The sequence below is a fragment of the Pocillopora damicornis genome, chromosome 1 (assembly GCF_964200805.1).
Source record: "Pocillopora damicornis chromosome 1, jaPocDami1.2, whole genome shotgun sequence".
In the NCBI taxonomy this organism is placed as follows: domain Eukaryota; kingdom Metazoa; phylum Cnidaria; class Anthozoa; order Scleractinia; family Pocilloporidae; genus Pocillopora; species Pocillopora damicornis.
This window is the reverse complement of record NC_142670.1, coordinates 9,705,786-9,722,506: the sequence shown is the minus strand read 5'-3', so window position 1 is coordinate 9,722,506 and position 16,721 is coordinate 9,705,786. Positions and strand designations below refer to the sequence as shown.

Sequence of the window (16,721 nt, the reverse complement as noted above, 5' to 3'; positions counted from 1 at the left end):
TCCAATTTTCTTGTCTTTCGATTATAATATGCTACATATTTCTTCATTATCTTTCCTCACCTGAAGATTACTTGCAATAAATTTAACTCCAATAAAGTTCTTTTGCAAGAAAAATACTTGACTTCTCGTTTTATCTAGAGAAAAGCATAGTTAAATCGTTTCGCGTCTTGGAAAGAATTAAAGCTAATACCATAAGTACTCTTCTTAAAAAAAATATCCGAGGAAGATATTCAAAATTTTTTTAAATCTGTGTACTCCATGCATCTTTGTGTGCAGAAACCCTCTGTGTATCTTATAAGAATTTTATGAATAAATGGTTACTGAACCAGTTGTCTTTAAGTTGGAAGAGAAATCTGAGGCCGTAGCTCTCTGTCTCTTTGAGCTCTAGAATTGTCAGCCGAGTTTGGATGCAGTAAGCTAGGCCATAAATAAATGTCTAACAGTTCGTACAGACAAGTGAAGCACATGATACTGGAATCAGAAATGCCGCAGCTTCGTAAATCCCTCATGGGAAGATAAATGAGCTACCTCAAGGTCTAGTATGTTTATCTTCATGTCAGCATTGATATTTAATCGATCGTTTAACCTGATCTGACGGATAGGGTTTTTCTTTTCGGTCGTCGGATAAAAATGATTTTTTCCTTTGTCACGCAAGAGCTTGAAATTTCCTTTCTATCATTATGTATTTGAAGACATGAAACTTTCGACATTGATGACCTAAGCAGTATGCAGGATGATCCTTTATGTATCCATTGTATGTCATGGATCATTAACGAGAAATCTATAGTTATGTGTGAGAACTTCAGATCGTAAAATCCGATGGTCTAAGATTCGATCCTGTGTTCGTGACGAGTAAATAAGATCGATATTTTTTTCATTCTTTTGTCTCATGTTTCAAATTATTTCTATTTGTATCTTTAGTCAATATCCGTTTATCTCATTCACTGCATTCGGTCGCTATTAACTCATTCTGTCCTCACCTTAACTCCTGTGAAAATGTGATTTGCCCCAGAAGTGTGTAACAAAACGGTGCACTTGGTAACACGAGCAGTATTGAAGAAGCTGAATATGAGCTCATCGAACTCGAAACAGAAAATCGTGTCATGGCTTATTTCGTGATCCATGATTCTATTTTGTAGTGATGCTGTTTCACTATTTATACGCAAAGTTTGGACAGGACCTCATATTACATTTTTTAACTTTTCATTTTCATTAATTCGGAGTGTAGCACAATGATATAAACATGCCATTTTTTTTTAGTATACTTATTTTTTGCTGATGTGATGGTCGTTAAACCATCGCCTGCTTAGGGTGATCGAAGGGCGCTGGACTGCCATACGACATGTCTTGACAGGACAGGGAAAAATGAGACACACACATACTGAACGCATAGTGAAGGAAATTTTCTTATTAAAGATGCAGGCGATTTGTCGGCCTGGAAACTTGACAAATGTTTTAGGAAAAGTTGACCAATAGAGCTTTAATTCGACGGGTGAGTGAAAAGAAATGACCTCAGGCGAAATTTAGCAAAAAGTTATCGTATAGCGAACACGACCAAAAATACAAGGAAAAATGACATCTGAAATCTAATAAATTAACTACAGAGGAAAATCAGTTTAGCAAGACTGGAGAATTCATGAAATATCTTTAATAATATCAAAGTCATTCCAAATATTACAGAAATTTGACAACCTGTCAGAAAGCCATCCATGGTTTTATTGTTCAGTGACTGAGAAATGTGTTCTTCCAAGGTCCTTTTGCTTCGTGTGTCACTGGCATTCATTTCAATGTAAGTAAAATCCAGCTCTTCACAAACCAGGGTGCATGTAGCTGTTGCTGTTTTTCCAACTCCTGGGGAACCGGACAGAAGAGCTGCCATAAAGGACGACCCATCTTAGTCTTTGTTGTAAAAGAAAGCTGTGCAAAATAAAAAGGTTTAAAACTGTGATTCCACTACTAACATACTAACTACATGTATAAGTGACTGTCGAGTAAAATAAATTCATAAAAGTTCATAAGTTACAGCTGTTTAAAAAATTGTATCTCTGAATGTGGGAATTAAGAAACAATCTGGATTCAATGTGAAAGGTATTTAGCCAACAGCTAGAAGACATTTGCATTACAACTCAATTTAAGGTCTTATGTAAAATATCTGTTGATTAAGGTTAGGTTCATCCACTGAACCCTTTTACTTCAAACAGCTCACTAGTACTTCTTACTGTCTGCCATAAAATTTTTATGATTTGGATAATTTGGTATTGGATCAACTAATTATCCCCAGATTAATATTTTTCTACATTCTCATTACTTGTGTGATTGATATTGTATTGATATTGTAAGGAGAAATCCTGTCTTGGTCACTCATGTGAGATAAAGGGTTAGAGGTAAAGTCAGCACAAGAGCCACAGGTCTAACCTTGCTTATGCTTACTTAATTTCAGTAGCATCAGGTGACTAGGAGAATTGCTTACTCCCCCCCCCCCAGAAAGGTCCCCCTATCTGGTTACAACCCAAACTTTTTCATCTGCTTTCTCTGACAGTTTGTCTGAACCGTTTGCATACTTGCCTGAAGAGAAGTTACATGTACATGTATTTGAGGGAAAAGAATTTTGACAATCAATGTGTACTCACAGTTAGAGGCTGGTTTCTTTCTATTCTTTTCCCAGTCTCTCAGCTCAGTTCATCAGCTTTCTCATGTTGCTCTTATCACCTTGCTGACCAATAATCTGCTTCACTGCACGAGGTTGATATTTTTCTACCCATGACAGACTTGGTTCTCCTGCACAAAAAAAAAATTAACTTTACTGTCAAAATCTTATGTAGATTAAAAAAATAAAGCAATAAAAAACAAGAAAACTGTACTTTCTTCTAACTCAATTTAAGTAACACAAACAAGTCTACAGGTGGAAGTACAGTAAAATGATCCAACAGATGAACCTAAAGGTGGAATTTAGAGTGGTGGTAAAACTGACGTGTGGGTGACTGGACAGAGGAGAACAAGGAGAATAAGTGACAGATAGAAAGACAGCAATTGGAAGAATGAACATACACAAAAGAGCAGACAGACAAACAGACAGAGAGACAGACAGATAGACAGACAGACAGACAAACTGAGTGATACCATAAATTAAGCAGATGGAAGAAGGGAAATGAGGATGAACAAATTATGTTATCAGTTGCACACTAGCCTATGGCTCCTATGACATTTTAGTGGTACATGTATATCACACACATGCACATGTATTTATGTCATCAGTAACTTTAATACAAAGTCATGTACAGTACCTGGATGCACACAAGAGAAATTATATTCAATAAGTGTAATCATCAATACATGTAGGATGCTTACTGATGAGGAAATTTAAGGCATACAGCTGAAGTGTGAATTAAAATTTCAGTGAGGTCATGCTCTCATGCTAATTGTTGGAAAGATTTGAAACACCCACCTTTCAGTGCAGGTGATGATGATAGTGTTTGTGTTGTTGGAGATGACACAGATTTTTCATTCAGTTGTGATGAATCACCTTCAAACTGATCTCTTCCCTGGCTGAGGGACTCCACTGATTCAGTTTTCTCCTTCTTCTTTTTCCTTTTCTCCACACTTGGTGGTTCATAGCTGGTCTCATTGCCTGGTTTTGTTCTGACAAGCTCAAACAGATGGTCTTCATCTATTGGTGATGTTCCACATAGCTTAGCCTAACAGATAAGCACCAAAGTAAAAAAACAAAAAAGAAACAAAAAAACAACAACAAAAACAACAACAACAACAACAAAGAAACCATAGTTTTCTTGCCAGGTAATGTTTAGCTATTCAAGGAAGGAAATACGACCTTAACCCAGTTGAAAAGGTCTCTTAACAAAGAAACATTAATGAACTCCACAGCAAAAAATAATAAGTTCATGCTCAGGAAAAAAAAAAAAAACTCTCTTAGAAGCCAACAACAGAAAGAAAATGATAAATTTCTACCATGGTAAATTTTTCAGTTCTTGTTAGTTTGCTCTACAGACTTACAAATTATTGTCAATGAATTGTGTTAATTTATGCAAATTTGTGGCAAGTTTCTAAGGTGTTTTTGCAGTAAGCTGCACCCAGATTTGTTATAAAAATTTAGTGAAAAAGGTGCAGCTTATATGTTTATGTTCACAGTTCTCTTTTTTCCTCTTTTGAGCTGTGCATTACAATGTACCTTGGAAAGTTTACTCTCCCCAGGATCCTGTCCCATGATGACATAACTTGTTTTCTTGCTCACTGATTGGGTAACTTTTCCACCATATCTTTGAATCAAATCTGCTGCCTCCTCTCTCTCAATACATTCCAAGATTCCCGTAATAACAAATGTCAGTCCATCCAAACAGTTTACCGCTTCCTAAAAATTTAAATTATCAAGTGCATGCATAATTCAAGATGAGCAGACAAATAATTAATTCTTCCCTTGAAGGCCTCTTAACACTGTCCAAACTGAAAAGTTATAAATGGCAAAAAAGTGAAAACTCTGTAGATACACCATAAACATTTCAGATCAATGTCACCATCTACACACCCACCCCTCCCCTGACCCAACAACCATCAACTGCTAACAAGTAAGATTAGGGGAGGGGGAGGTAGACAGTTTCTCAGATACTGACATTGAACCAACATTTGAACAACAACAACTGAGAGTAAAAGGATAAAATACATTTTTTTGTTTAACCCTTTAACTCCCATGAGTGATCAAGACAGAACTTCTCCTTACAATATCAATACAATATCATGCAGACAAGTGATGAGAATAAATAATCAAGCAGGGGATTATTAGTTGATCCAAGACAAAATTCTCCAAACTAACATTACAAGAATGGTATGACAGGCATTAAGGAGAATTACTATTGACATCTCAGAGGTAAAAGGGCGAATGAAAGCATGCATTTTGCAATTTTTTCGTGTAAACTGTATCTGCAGATTTTCCAAATAAGCCTTAATTCTAATAATCTTCATCTTCCTTTGTCTTGCATCTCTCATTAAAATTTGAAAGGATGGAAAACAAACCATAAAGAGCTTGAGAGATAATAATAATTTAACTACCAGAAGAAATTAACATGTAACTTCTCTGACTTGAGAATATCCATAGATTATCCAGCAAACACATATTGAGGATACTAAAACTTATCAAGTACATGTAGTTGTTATAATGATCTAACAACAAACTCTCCTTATTAATTTACAGAAAAATGTCTAGCAGCTAGAGGGGAGAATTAACAATCAGATCTTGGTCTGTGAAACCTACCTGAGGGATTTCCTTTGAACCAAGTGTCCTAGGACCATCTCTCGCCATAAAACCATGGTAGCCAGAGTTTTTCTTTTCCAATGAGGGTGGAACTTCAACCAGTTCCTCTGATTTTGACACCTTTTGGTGTTCCTTGGGTTGGAGTTTCCTTACTAACATCTTTTTTTCCTTTTTCAGAGTAACAGTTTTCTTTGGACTTGGTTTCAAGTCTCTAAATGGAGTTTCTGGAACTGTGGCAGCTTTGGCAGCCAGGGTGCTAGCAGGAGTTGTCTTTGGTACTTCCTGAAAAGTCCATGGATAAAATTTGAAGTGAACAAAAGTTACATTTACATCAAATATTCTAACAGCAAAGAATTGTCCTCACAAGGCAAGAGTTGTCCCAAATTGGAATGTTGATATTGAAGACACTGCTGCTTTGAAAAATGGAGACAAAGTGGCAGAATCTCCCTGGATTGTCAGAGTTAAAATCACCAAAAATGTACCTAAAAGTTTTGTCACGATTGTTACTGTTTTTGTATAAATTCTAGGTACAGCAATGGTAGTATTTTGAGTAGTGTTAGTATCGTAAGTAATGTTTTGTTGCAAGTATTGTTAGTAATGTGTCATAGTAAGACAGGTTTACATAATATACAAAATGTAACACCAGTTAACAAATTTGAGTAAGCTTTTGGATCTTAAACAAAGCCAAATTTAGTCATAAAATGTTACTGTTTCATCTAAAAGTAACTTATGTAAGTGCTTAATGACACATACCTTACACATGCAATCATATCAGATCTAATCCATTCCAGTATCAGGGTAGCTGGTCCAATTAAGCATTAATAGCAATGATTAATTTTGCAACAATAAAGTATACATTGTAATCAAAAGGCTTACGAACCTTTTTCTTCTCAGGGGAAGGCTTTTTAACCTCAGACTTTGATTCTGAGAAGTCTTCCTTTCTTTTCTTTGATGGTTGCTCTGTTGTGTGACAGTTGACATTCCCATTTTCTCTTCCTTCTTTTTCTCTCCCATTTTTATACTCTTCTTTTCTATTCACTTTGGGTCATATCTCTGTGGGAAATGAAAACAAAAAAATGATTGATGGTTCAACAAGGAATTAAGGGATGATCATTTTGTAGGCTTAAAGCTCTGGATCAAGCTTAAAATTTGCACTCTTAAGAGTGATCAATTTTCTAATTTCTCGCAATAATACCAATTCACAGTCAACTGAGCAGCAATGTGACGAGAAGAAAGAAAATCATCAGGCAAGAGGATATCACTTGATTGAACACCATATTCTCAAAGATATTTTCACAACACTTGTGTGACAGACAGTGAAGAGAACTGATTTTAATATCTTGGAATTTATAATATTTTTTATAATACCCAGGCCTTACACTTAAATGGTGATCATTTCCTTTATTCTTGTGACCTAACCTTGACACCTGTGTGTAACATGTGCCTATCCAAAAGTTAAAATTTTGGAGAAACCAGAAAAGCAAACACAATGCGCACTAAGTTTTAATAAATCATCTTTCCCTGAAAAGAAACTCCAGTGAAAGAAGACCATTTAAATACCTTACTTTCAAAAAAAAAAGCAATCGACCCACATTAATGTTTGATTCAGGAGGGATATTGTAAAGAGAAATTAGATGCTGGTAATTCTTTGCAGTCAAAGGGTTAGACAGACAGACAGACAGACGTTTATTAATAATACCTTAATAGCAGCTAGAAGCTGAATTACAAAGGTGTACAAATTATATAATAGAACTATACAATAAAATCAAACCTAAAAGGGGACTAATTTACATATGGGCCCATATACAATTGTAATAGATGTCAATTAAAATGTCTTGCGCTTGCTGGAATGAAAGTATCTCTGAACCGATTTGTTTTAAAGGAAACTCTAAATGGTCTGCGTCGTCGTAACTCCCTAAGTTGATCTCGGTTGTCGAAAGGCAGTAAGTGGTACAAACAATCCAAGGGATTGGAGACTATGTTGTTAAAGAATTTTAAGCAAAGGTCTTCCCTCCGATCCCTTAGGGTTAAATGTATTGGCATAAGAGCAGTGTCCTATGACAGATCTAACATTCCCAATGTTTGATGGAAGAAGGAAAAAACAAACAAACAAACAGAGAAACAAAATTTGGCATGATATTTTTATAAGAAGCCAGATGCTTCTCCAGAGCAATATCTTATGTTCTAAATGAACACCATGGTTTGGTGCTGAAATGTCAAATATAATGAAAGAGAATGATGAAAGATACCTCTCTTTAACTTGCTGGACCTCTTTAGAAGCTACATTGTCTGACTGTTTGGCAGACTTTTTTAATTTCCTGGGCACAAATTCCTCATCTGTAGAAACCACATCAAAATATAACTCAAGTGATACAATATTCAAATTCTATTTGAGGCATAATGGTCTAATGGTAAGTGTGCTGAACCCTGAATGAAGCAGATGGCTTTGTTTTCTTTAGCAAGCTAATGCATAAGCAATGTTAAAGGTCACATAATGTTAAAAAAAACTGACATCATTTTACTGTACCACAAGTTCACCTCACACCAAATATTTCCCTATCCAGCCCTCCCACTCCATCAATAAGCAGAGTATGCTGAAACCCTTGTGATTGACACTTCCCAATATGGTCATGCTAGGTGCTTCAATGATTGGTTCTTGAATGCGAGGGAATTGGTAGAAAGGAAGCCTGAAAATAAACCTTAACAAAACCCTAAAATAATGGTTTAACAACAAATTCTCATTGTTAATTTACACAAAAACATCTAGCAGCTAGAGGGGAGAATTAACAATCAGATCTTGGACTTTGAAACTCCACCACTCACTCCATTAATAAGGAGAGTCCTCTGAACCCTTTTGTAGAACTCAGTCACATAAAAATATAATTCATGGCCTTTTCATGCATCATGAAAAATATTCAAAATTCTTTGACATTCACATGAAATTAAAAAAAAGAGAATTAATTAGCCAAATTCACAAATTAAAATTTTCACTCTTTCTCGCGTGTTTATAAAGCTGTTCATCCTATGAGTTTGCTCTTGGAAATATGCTGAAATTCATCAGGGAAACAAAATGGTTTGTCGATCACATTGAAGTCATTTAATTCTTCATTCATGGGTTGTGTTTAAATAGAGAAAAAATTGTTCAGATGGAAATGGAAGGATTATGTCGTCTTTAATCAAAATTCATGAAAAAAAAAATTGAAATCATGATTCCTGTGAAAACAAAATCTCCCAATCACCCTTCACATAAAAGGTATGGGGTACCCTCAATGATAAGACATCATTTTCTTACCTGAGTCTTAAAGCTGATTGGTCTTCTACTTTTCTTAGCTTTTGAACTCTCCTCCTTCTTTACTGATGTAGCTTTTCTAAAAGAGACATGAATGAAAGAGAACCAGGTTCTGAATATAACTTGACATCTGTATGCATATTCTCCATACTGTTCTCTATGCATTTTCTAAGCTGCTGACAAGGAAAATTTGTTTAACAATCAAGAGCTTCTACAGTTGGTGACCATTTCCCTGATTCTTGATTCAGGGGTGATATTAGGGTCCAAAAGTTTAATCCTCCTAAGATCTGATTGCTATTTCTCCCCTCTAGCTGCTACACATTTCCTTCTAAATTAGTTATGAGAGCTTGGTGCTAGATCAAGACAGTGGCTTTTACCTGATAAGTTTAAATATTTTCATTACCTGTTTGCATAATAATGTGTAGATATTATAGGGAGAGGTTTCATGTTGATCACTTCTGAGAGTTAAAGGATTAACTACAACTGTATGGAAGGGAACAAAATTCAAGAAACAAATCACATACCTGATTTTTGGAGGAAGAGGATCTTCATCAGAATCTAACAGAGATATAAGATTAATTTAGAAATAGGGTCAGGACATCATTGTGATGTTGTGCGTATAATTATGTGAATCTTTTTACACCCTGTTTCCGTAATAATGCAAATTGCAGAGGGAAGTGACAAGAAAACTGTATAGCACAACTACCTAGCTTACATGTACATTGAAACCATAAAACTAATACAGAGGTATAAGAGTTTGTGTAGAGTCTCAACATCTGTTCCTTTCAAAACTGTTGGTGTTCACCTAAAACACAACCTGAGTAAATAATGTTTTTTCCTTTCTTCTTCTTCTTCTGATTTACTTTTGGTTTTTATTTTCAGGCAATGTCATCATCTTCACTGCTTGATAAACTCTGACCAGCATATTAACAATTACATATTTATTTTTTATTCACACAGATGTGAGATAAATTCACTTCTTTGGACCTAACAATAAAACTGGATAAGATCAAGGGGGGGTGTTGTTCCTTGGAGCACAGCTTCCTTACAAGACATTATCTTCCAGCTCAGAAAATCAAGAGAAGACACCAGGTGTAGAAACCAATCTCCCTCCTTAAGCCCCAGTCCACGCAACTCTCCATATAAGTTTGACTTTTACGCGGATCATGCAAATAAAAAAGGTGTGAGCTTGAGTTAAAAGGTAATTGCAAGTACACTGTTATGCCAGCCATATTCCAAAATCATCAAGTAAATTGCTCTTTCGTCTAGTGACCCATGTTTCATATATTATTAGTATTGTCTATGTTATACATATTTCATGTTACTTGTATTTCCTGTGTTATTTCCAATCTTGTAATTAGTCATTCTGTTCTTGATGTATTATGTTTGTAATACTTTACTTAAAAACCACTAGCAATGGCATGTAAATAGAAGAGTTCAGTCCAGTCATCAGGAAATTAAACTTATCTAAAATTTATTGCTGGCACATTGGTTACACACCAGGCTTGTGGAAAAAAAAAGTTTGAGTAAGGTGAAGTTTCAATGTTTCTTTATCAATCACTTTTCAAGTTAATCAAAAATTTTATTTTCCCTTCAGTCTTATTAAATTAAAGATTAACTAGTACTTGTCAAAATTTGCAGAAGTGAAAGCTGCAGTTTGAACAAATTTGTAGGGTATGCTTAAGTCCTGGATATTTCGAACTTAAGGGAAATTTAGATAGCAGTGTATCACATCACGCTGTTTAACCCTTAAACTCCCAGATGTAATTAACATGATGTAACTTCTTCCTAAAATATCTAAACAATATTCAACTAAAGGGTAATGAAAAAAGTTATCTTGACCTAACAAAAAATTCCTATTACAAATGCACAAGGAAACGTCTATAAAATAGTGGGGAGAATTAGCAAACAGATCTTGGGAGTTAAGAAATGAGACAAAATTGCTTCATTTAATGACCTTGTTTAAGATAAAAGAGGCAAAACACTGTAACGTATCAGCCTCACTCAGCTACCCTGACATACTCAGACACACTATTGAAAATTACACCAACAAAGTTAGTTAACACACAGTACCATACCAAAGAAAGATACCTTGGATTAGATAATTATATGTAGTGGATTGAAACTCTTGGTTAAAACTTGTTGTAAAATTACCTACCATGTGCTAAATAAAAGATTCATGACAGATGAAATTTTTACCATGTATGGCAATACATACCAATTTTGGCGAAATTCTGCCGCTGAGAACCAAAACGACGAACAAACTATTAGTAAAGTGATGTGTTCACATCAGTCTCCTACATTGCGGGCCATCTTTGAAAATCTCTTGTACTTCAGTCAGCGGTCACCAACCTAGCTAGCTTCCAGACTCCTACTATTTCTCTTCCGCTAATTTTCTGAGAAAGATAAAGTGGTCACAAGATAACCATAATCTAATTCAAATTCGCGGAACTACACGAAAGGAGCCGTCAGACGATGGAGGTTGAACCACGTGCAGTTGCCCCAATAGATTGCTTTGGAAAATGGCAAATAGATCCGCGGAGAACACTTCTCAGGGGTACGTACTCTGTTGTAGATGTCGATATTTCCATGAATGAATGCGCCCTAGATTCGCGCCCGCTCGTTCTGCGATTTGGGTTCTTTCGTTGCGCTGTCGTCTCCTCGAGGTATATCGTTTGTTTATTGAAAAATATTCAAATTCGCAGCATGAAATTTGCAAAATGTTATTTGAAGTTTTATACGCTGTTATTCAAAAACAATTTCATGTAATATAAAATGACTCTATAGAATAAAAAAAAAACTACGTATAAAAGTTCTAGCGATTGGACTTGAATGGAATGAATGTGGTCGTGCACATTTTCCCAAACTTAAAATTACACTGGTTTCCAAATTGTGTTTGCTAGAGTGGTAGCAGATGATAGTGTTTATGCGCAGAGTTGGATACAACTGAGTCTAAGAGTTAACGTTTGTAACACTGTTCTTTGCGTCTGTCTTTCAAAGATCTGATGTCATACAATGCATTTAGTCTCTATTGTAAAACTGGACTCGACCATATCTCCGGAATTTTATAGGGCTTACTGCGATTTAATAAACGAGACGAAACGAACTGAAAATATGAACATCTCCGTGGTTTTCTTTGCTGAATCTTCACTATGTTCGCGCAGAGATCAAATCCTCTTCTGTATTTGTGAGCTCGTAGTCGATGAATAATTCGAATGCGTGACATGACACCTTCCTTAAAAAATATCGCGTGACTAAAGTTGTTTTGCAGCATGTTTCTGATTATAATGATAAAAAAGTTTTCGTTGAGGTTTCAATAATAATAATGGTTGTTGTGTTATCATTTGTGTGATTTATGGACTGAACTGACCGATTCATCCGTAAGGGGGGCATTGGGATTTTTCGATATTTTTTTAAGATCGGTTTTTGTGCCAAAGAATTTTGGTTTTTCGGATTGGGTATTCATTATGGATTTTCCGTCCTTTAGCATATGGTTTTCGGTTTTCGTCATAAATACTTGTCTTATGGGCTTCGGATTTGGTTTCCAATGTGGTTTTGTGTATGCTCCACTTGTCAACACTGTATCGGATCGATCAGGGTTTTGAAAACTGAGATGTGAACACTTAAAGATTTTGACGGTTTTGCATGAGGTTTTCGGTTTTGATCGAATCTTTTTTGCGGTTTTGCGGTTGTGGATAATTTTTTTGACGGCTCAGAGGTTTCTAATAGACCCTCTCATTCTTCCGTACAGTGGAGTTCCACACGGGTTCTTGTTTTGCAAATTGAAAATCTCTCTTTGTAAAATTACAGATCATCATTTTCGTTCTGTTCTGTGTCTTAAATTACAGTAGGCCTCGTTCAGTTATTTCCTTTGAAATTGTATGTGGATTTTTTTTTTATAATTTTTAATTTGTTATTAATATTTTTCTGAAAATGAAGAGCAGTTGTCTTTCTCACTTCACACTTGAATTTGGTGTCTGTGCTAGGAAGCTTGTTCCTGCATTTGCCTGCACTGTCATCTATTAGCTTTGTAATTTTCCATTCCAGCGTGAATTTTCAATGTTCTGTAACACCTGTCTTTTGTTATTGTTATTATTTTGTTACAGCTTCTTCCAGCTGTAAGTGAAATACTGAGGTAACTTTCATCAGACAATGATGACAAAATCGTTTACATGTAGTAGTAATAATTTGATTTAGCACCCTTCTTCTAATAAGCACCCCTCTGGAATAAGTGCCCCCCTCCCCCCTGTTTCATGTCAGAAACTTAGACAGGTGATGATGTTTTGCTAAAACTTCACTTGTAATTTCATGCTTGCACAACTGATAATTATTATTACATGTATTGTTATTATTTTTAAGCTTGTCATTATTTTTATACTGGCCTTTGTCAAGCAAAGGGTCAAATCTGGACTTCAAAACTGCAATGGATATCCTGGTTTGCTGATGTGAGTACAGAATTGATTAATAGAGCAAAAAGGTCAAGGCTTATATTGAAGGTCAGCAACATATAGTCTGATCATTGTGTACTTTTAAGTAGTTGTACCTAAGTCTAAGTGACACCTAGCTACTTGTAATACTAGGCAAGGGGATGTGCTGCTGGTTTGGGTGGCATTTTCATGATTTACTTAGCTATAATGGGGTTACATTTTCAATAGAGTTACTAGAGTGGGGACTAACATATTTTCATTATTTGGAAAATTTTCATACATCAAAATAAGGATTTACAAACAGGAAGATTCAAACTAGATTGATATGTACCAGAATATTAATGCACTGAAGATGAAAAGTAAAGTGTTCTAAATTCACATAAACAAATGTGTCGCTTCATTTTAGGATCATGACCTACTTAAAAGACTTTGTAGTATAGCTAGATAGATGCATCTATAAACAGAAATTGACTAAGTTGGGATCACAAGTATTACATTTCTGGTAAAGTGACTCACTTAGCAGATGGGGTGTACAGTTGGCCACAGAATAGACTATAATAGGGCAGGTATTCCGAGAGGCCAGCAGCACATGGGTAGATGGGATCACAAAAGTAACACTTTCCACTTCATTGACCAAAAAATTCCCCTCCCCCTAATCTACCAGGAAATTGTGCCATTTCAGTCAGAATATAAACACAGTGCAATAATATGAGGGATTCCCTTATTGAATGGGTCTAATGGGAGTGTATTTTTAAGTGAGCTATTTGGGTGCCCATGTTTGACTAATGTTTGTGTGGTTTCCTTTCAGACCATTTGATTTTTTTAAGTGGTTTTGGCAACAGATTCACCATGGCTGTTATGTTTGGAGCCACTTCCAGCACATGCCTGAATATGTTTTTACAACTAAAAAATGGAATTTCTCAGATGCCTGACCCAGCTGGATGGGTGCAGGGTAAGTGGTCATACCATAGCAGCCTAATTTTGAATAAATTGAGTGTTTGTTTGTTTTGTTTTGTTTTTTCTCTCACTGTTAAAATCATTTTGAAGAGTATAGTAGCTATAGGTTAACTCAGTTTCCATGGGTCAGTATTATTTTATGAACAAATTTTAATATACCGTATTTACCCGCGGATAGGCCGCACTTTTTTCCCGGAAAAATGGGACCGAAATTGGGGTTGCGGCTTATACGCGGGTACAAGCGTTTTGACACCTCATTAATATGCACGAGAACTCACGGTAGTACAGTAAATTGGCATTTTAATGTTCGCTTTAAATTGTTCCTAACTTACAACACATACAACTACCGGGTACTCGACCTCAACATTTTTTTTTTCCCATGAAAACCATTGAAAGTTTGGGGTGCGGCCAATACGCGGGTGTGGCCTATCTGCGGGTAAATACGGTAGTTATTAAATGGAATTTAACATACAGTTTAAATGACTAAGAGCAAATACATGCATGGTCAGTAGCGTTTTCAGACATTTGGTTTATGTCTTAGCCAGCTGTTAGGATCCGTGCAGTATTTGTTGCATTCTGCATAGTTTGCATCAGCACTGCTGTGGATGTTAGGGCCCTGGGGCTGTCCTCATCCAGTAGTATACCTTATCAGTGTATGTGTTGGTTTATCGTGTGCCCGTGTTTTGTTTGCTGTTCTGTTGTGTGGGATTCTTGTCCTTGAGGATAGCAGTTCTCTGTGTTTCCTCCCCTCAACCCCAACTGCAGGGTTTGTTTTGCAGGGTCTATTTCAGCAAGCTGCCACTTTAGCATTGGGTAGGCCAGTTGGGTGAACTTCTAGCATCTTGGGGTGTGACTGTAGTTGCAGCTCCTGGGCCCCTTGGGCACCCAGCTTCCATTTGTGATGTGGGTGTGAACTTGATATTAAGTTATTTATTTGGAATATTTAGACAGGCTGGCTCAGTTCGGCTTTTAAAAGCAGGTGTAAATGTGGGCCCTATAAATGATAAGAAGGTCACACTGGGGGCAACATTTGTTACTCTTTGTTGAAGTCTGTAAGTTCTTTTACTCTTTAACTCTCAAGATCTGATTATTAATTAATTCTCCCCTCTAGCTGCTGCACAATTGCATATTCATCAGTTATGAGAACTTTTCTGGTGGATTAAGAAAACATCTTCTACCTGAGAAGGTTTGGGTATTCTCATCACCTGTTTGCTGGATAATGTAAGGATATTGTAGAGAGAAGTTACCTGTAAATCATTTCTGGGAGTTAAAGGGTTAATGTCCCCTGCTTATAACCAGTACAGAGAAGATGTAGGAGAGTATGGGGCCTATGGTTTATCATCCTTAGCTGAGAAGACTAGAACATCTAACCATTTGCAGATGTTGTATCAAAGGCAGCATGTTCTTGTCAGTTATTTTAAGACCTGAGTGTTGTTGTGGTCAGGGGCTTGAACCCTCCGCTACCAACATAGCCACAACACCTTCGCAATGTAAAAAGAAATCACAAGGACTCATCCAAAGCAGTCGCTAGATACTTTAATCTGCATAATCATTCTTGGCAGCATATGGCACTTTGTGGCCTTTCCCTACATCTAGGCAGTTCGGGCTGCATAACTCCAGAACAAAAATTATCTTTCAAATAGGCACTCTTAAGCCACATGGTATCAACGAATGCTTTTCATTCAGCTAATATATTCTTGTTTTCCTGTCGCCATATTCCCACCAATAACATAGCTCCATTTTCTGCATATAAATACACACACATTCCACAATTCCTTCAATTGCTCCGATGAAGGGCTATTGCGCTCAAAACGTCAGCTTTTAAACCCTTTACTCTGGCCAATTTACATTATCAACACAGTCAAAAATACTAAATTACCCTGTTATACTCTCCCAATGATGCAGCATCACAGTTTCTTTAGAAATTTACCCCCTTTACCTGCACAGCAGTCCAGCACTCAACACGAGCAAGCAGAAAAAAAATTCCTCTGTTTTAACTAGTTTTTCAGATTATTGTCACTGTTCTTGTATACGGGATCCTGTTCTACCCATTTTTTGCTGTCTTACAACTGACAACAGCCTGGCTGGGTCCTTGCTGGGTTTTCTTTATGTTACAATCAGGTGAGCTAGCTATTACTTTGTTTATGAATACCAATTTGATCAGACTGTGAGTTTGTTTTTGAACTAGCAAATACAGTACCAATGGAAATTTATAGTTAAGAGTCTAGAGAATATGGATATTGATGTTAACCCTTTAATTCCCATGAGCGACTAAGAGAGAATTCCTTGTAATAGTGTAGTCTGATCGTCCGGGTGAGTGTAGTCCTGAGGAGGACTGATGTCGGTGACTGACGTTTCGACAACCTGAGCAGAAGTCATCTTTAGAGCCAAGGAATAGTTGTTGTCAGTCGAATGTTTCTAGTCCGGTTTGTATAAACTGATCGGTCGGTTTTCTTTTGAAAAAAGCTTTTGACACTGTTGATCATCAGATCCTCCTCTCGAAATTAAACTATTATGGTATACATGGCAAATCGTTCAAATGGTTTCAGTCATACTTGGAAAACCGCACACAGAAATGTTCTGTGAACGGGTCGCTGTCCAGCAGCTGCTCATTAACTTGTGGCGTCCCCCAGGGGACCATCCTCGGTCCACTATTGTTTTTATTATATATCAACGATCTTCCAAATTGTTTATCAAATTGTGAGCCGAGGATGTATGCTGACGACACACACCTTACATATGCGGGTGGTGATCTTGAGAGTATACAGCTTTGTCTGAATGAGGA

General features: G+C 36.5%; 1 protein-coding gene and 1 long non-coding RNA gene across 5 annotated transcripts in view; one reads left to right on the top strand and one right to left on the bottom strand.

The window, feature by feature from the left end:
* Window positions 1-1,630: 1,630 nt before the first annotated feature.
* LOC149051872 (replication factor C subunit 1-like) lies at window positions 1,631-10,902 on the bottom strand. Of its 2 annotated transcripts, XM_089187849.1 has the most exons (9): window positions 10,771-10,902; window positions 9,077-9,110; window positions 7,513-8,631; window positions 6,144-6,316; window positions 5,264-5,545; window positions 4,187-4,366; window positions 3,446-3,695; window positions 2,631-2,778; window positions 1,631-1,917 (listed from the first exon to the last, which is right to left on the bottom strand). In XM_089187849.1, exons 5-8 carry the CDS (start codon window positions 5,420-5,422, stop codon window positions 2,675-2,677), a joined length of 693 nt encoding a protein of 230 aa, XP_089043975.1. In that variant the 5' UTR covers window positions 5,423-5,545; window positions 6,144-6,316; window positions 7,513-8,631; window positions 9,077-9,110; window positions 10,771-10,902; the 3' UTR covers window positions 1,631-1,917; window positions 2,631-2,674. The 2 variants fall into 2 exon arrangements, with proteins under 2 accessions (XP_089043975.1, XP_089044427.1); XM_089188301.1 differs by lacking the exon at window positions 2,631-2,778.
* LOC149051868 (uncharacterized) overlaps window positions 10,858-16,721 on the top strand; it is a 55,923-nt gene continuing 50,059 nt past the window's right edge. Inside the window, exons 1-3 of one of the 3 annotated variants that reach the window (XR_016183373.1) lie at window positions 10,858-11,109; window positions 12,912-12,997; window positions 13,788-14,096. This is a non-coding gene — a long non-coding RNA (uncharacterized LOC149051868). Of the gene's footprint in view, window positions 11,110-12,911; window positions 13,049-13,787; window positions 14,097-16,721 lie in introns of those variants that run through there. The other 2 variants (XR_016183329.1, XR_016183350.1) reach the window with 2 other exon arrangements.

Coding starts and splice junctions, on each gene's coding strand:
- LOC149051872 (XM_089187849.1), bottom strand. CDS start 5,422: ATGTTAGTAAGGAAACTCCAACCCAAGGAACACCAAAAGGTGTCAAAA. Junction 3,696..4,186: donor GGGAGAGTAAACTTTCCAAG/GTACATTGTAAT, acceptor CTTATCTGTTAG/GCTAAGCTATGTGGAACATC. Junction 2,779..3,445: donor ATCATCACCTGCACTGAAAG/GTGGGTGTTTCA, acceptor TTTTTTGTGCAG/GAGAACCAAGTCTGTCATGG.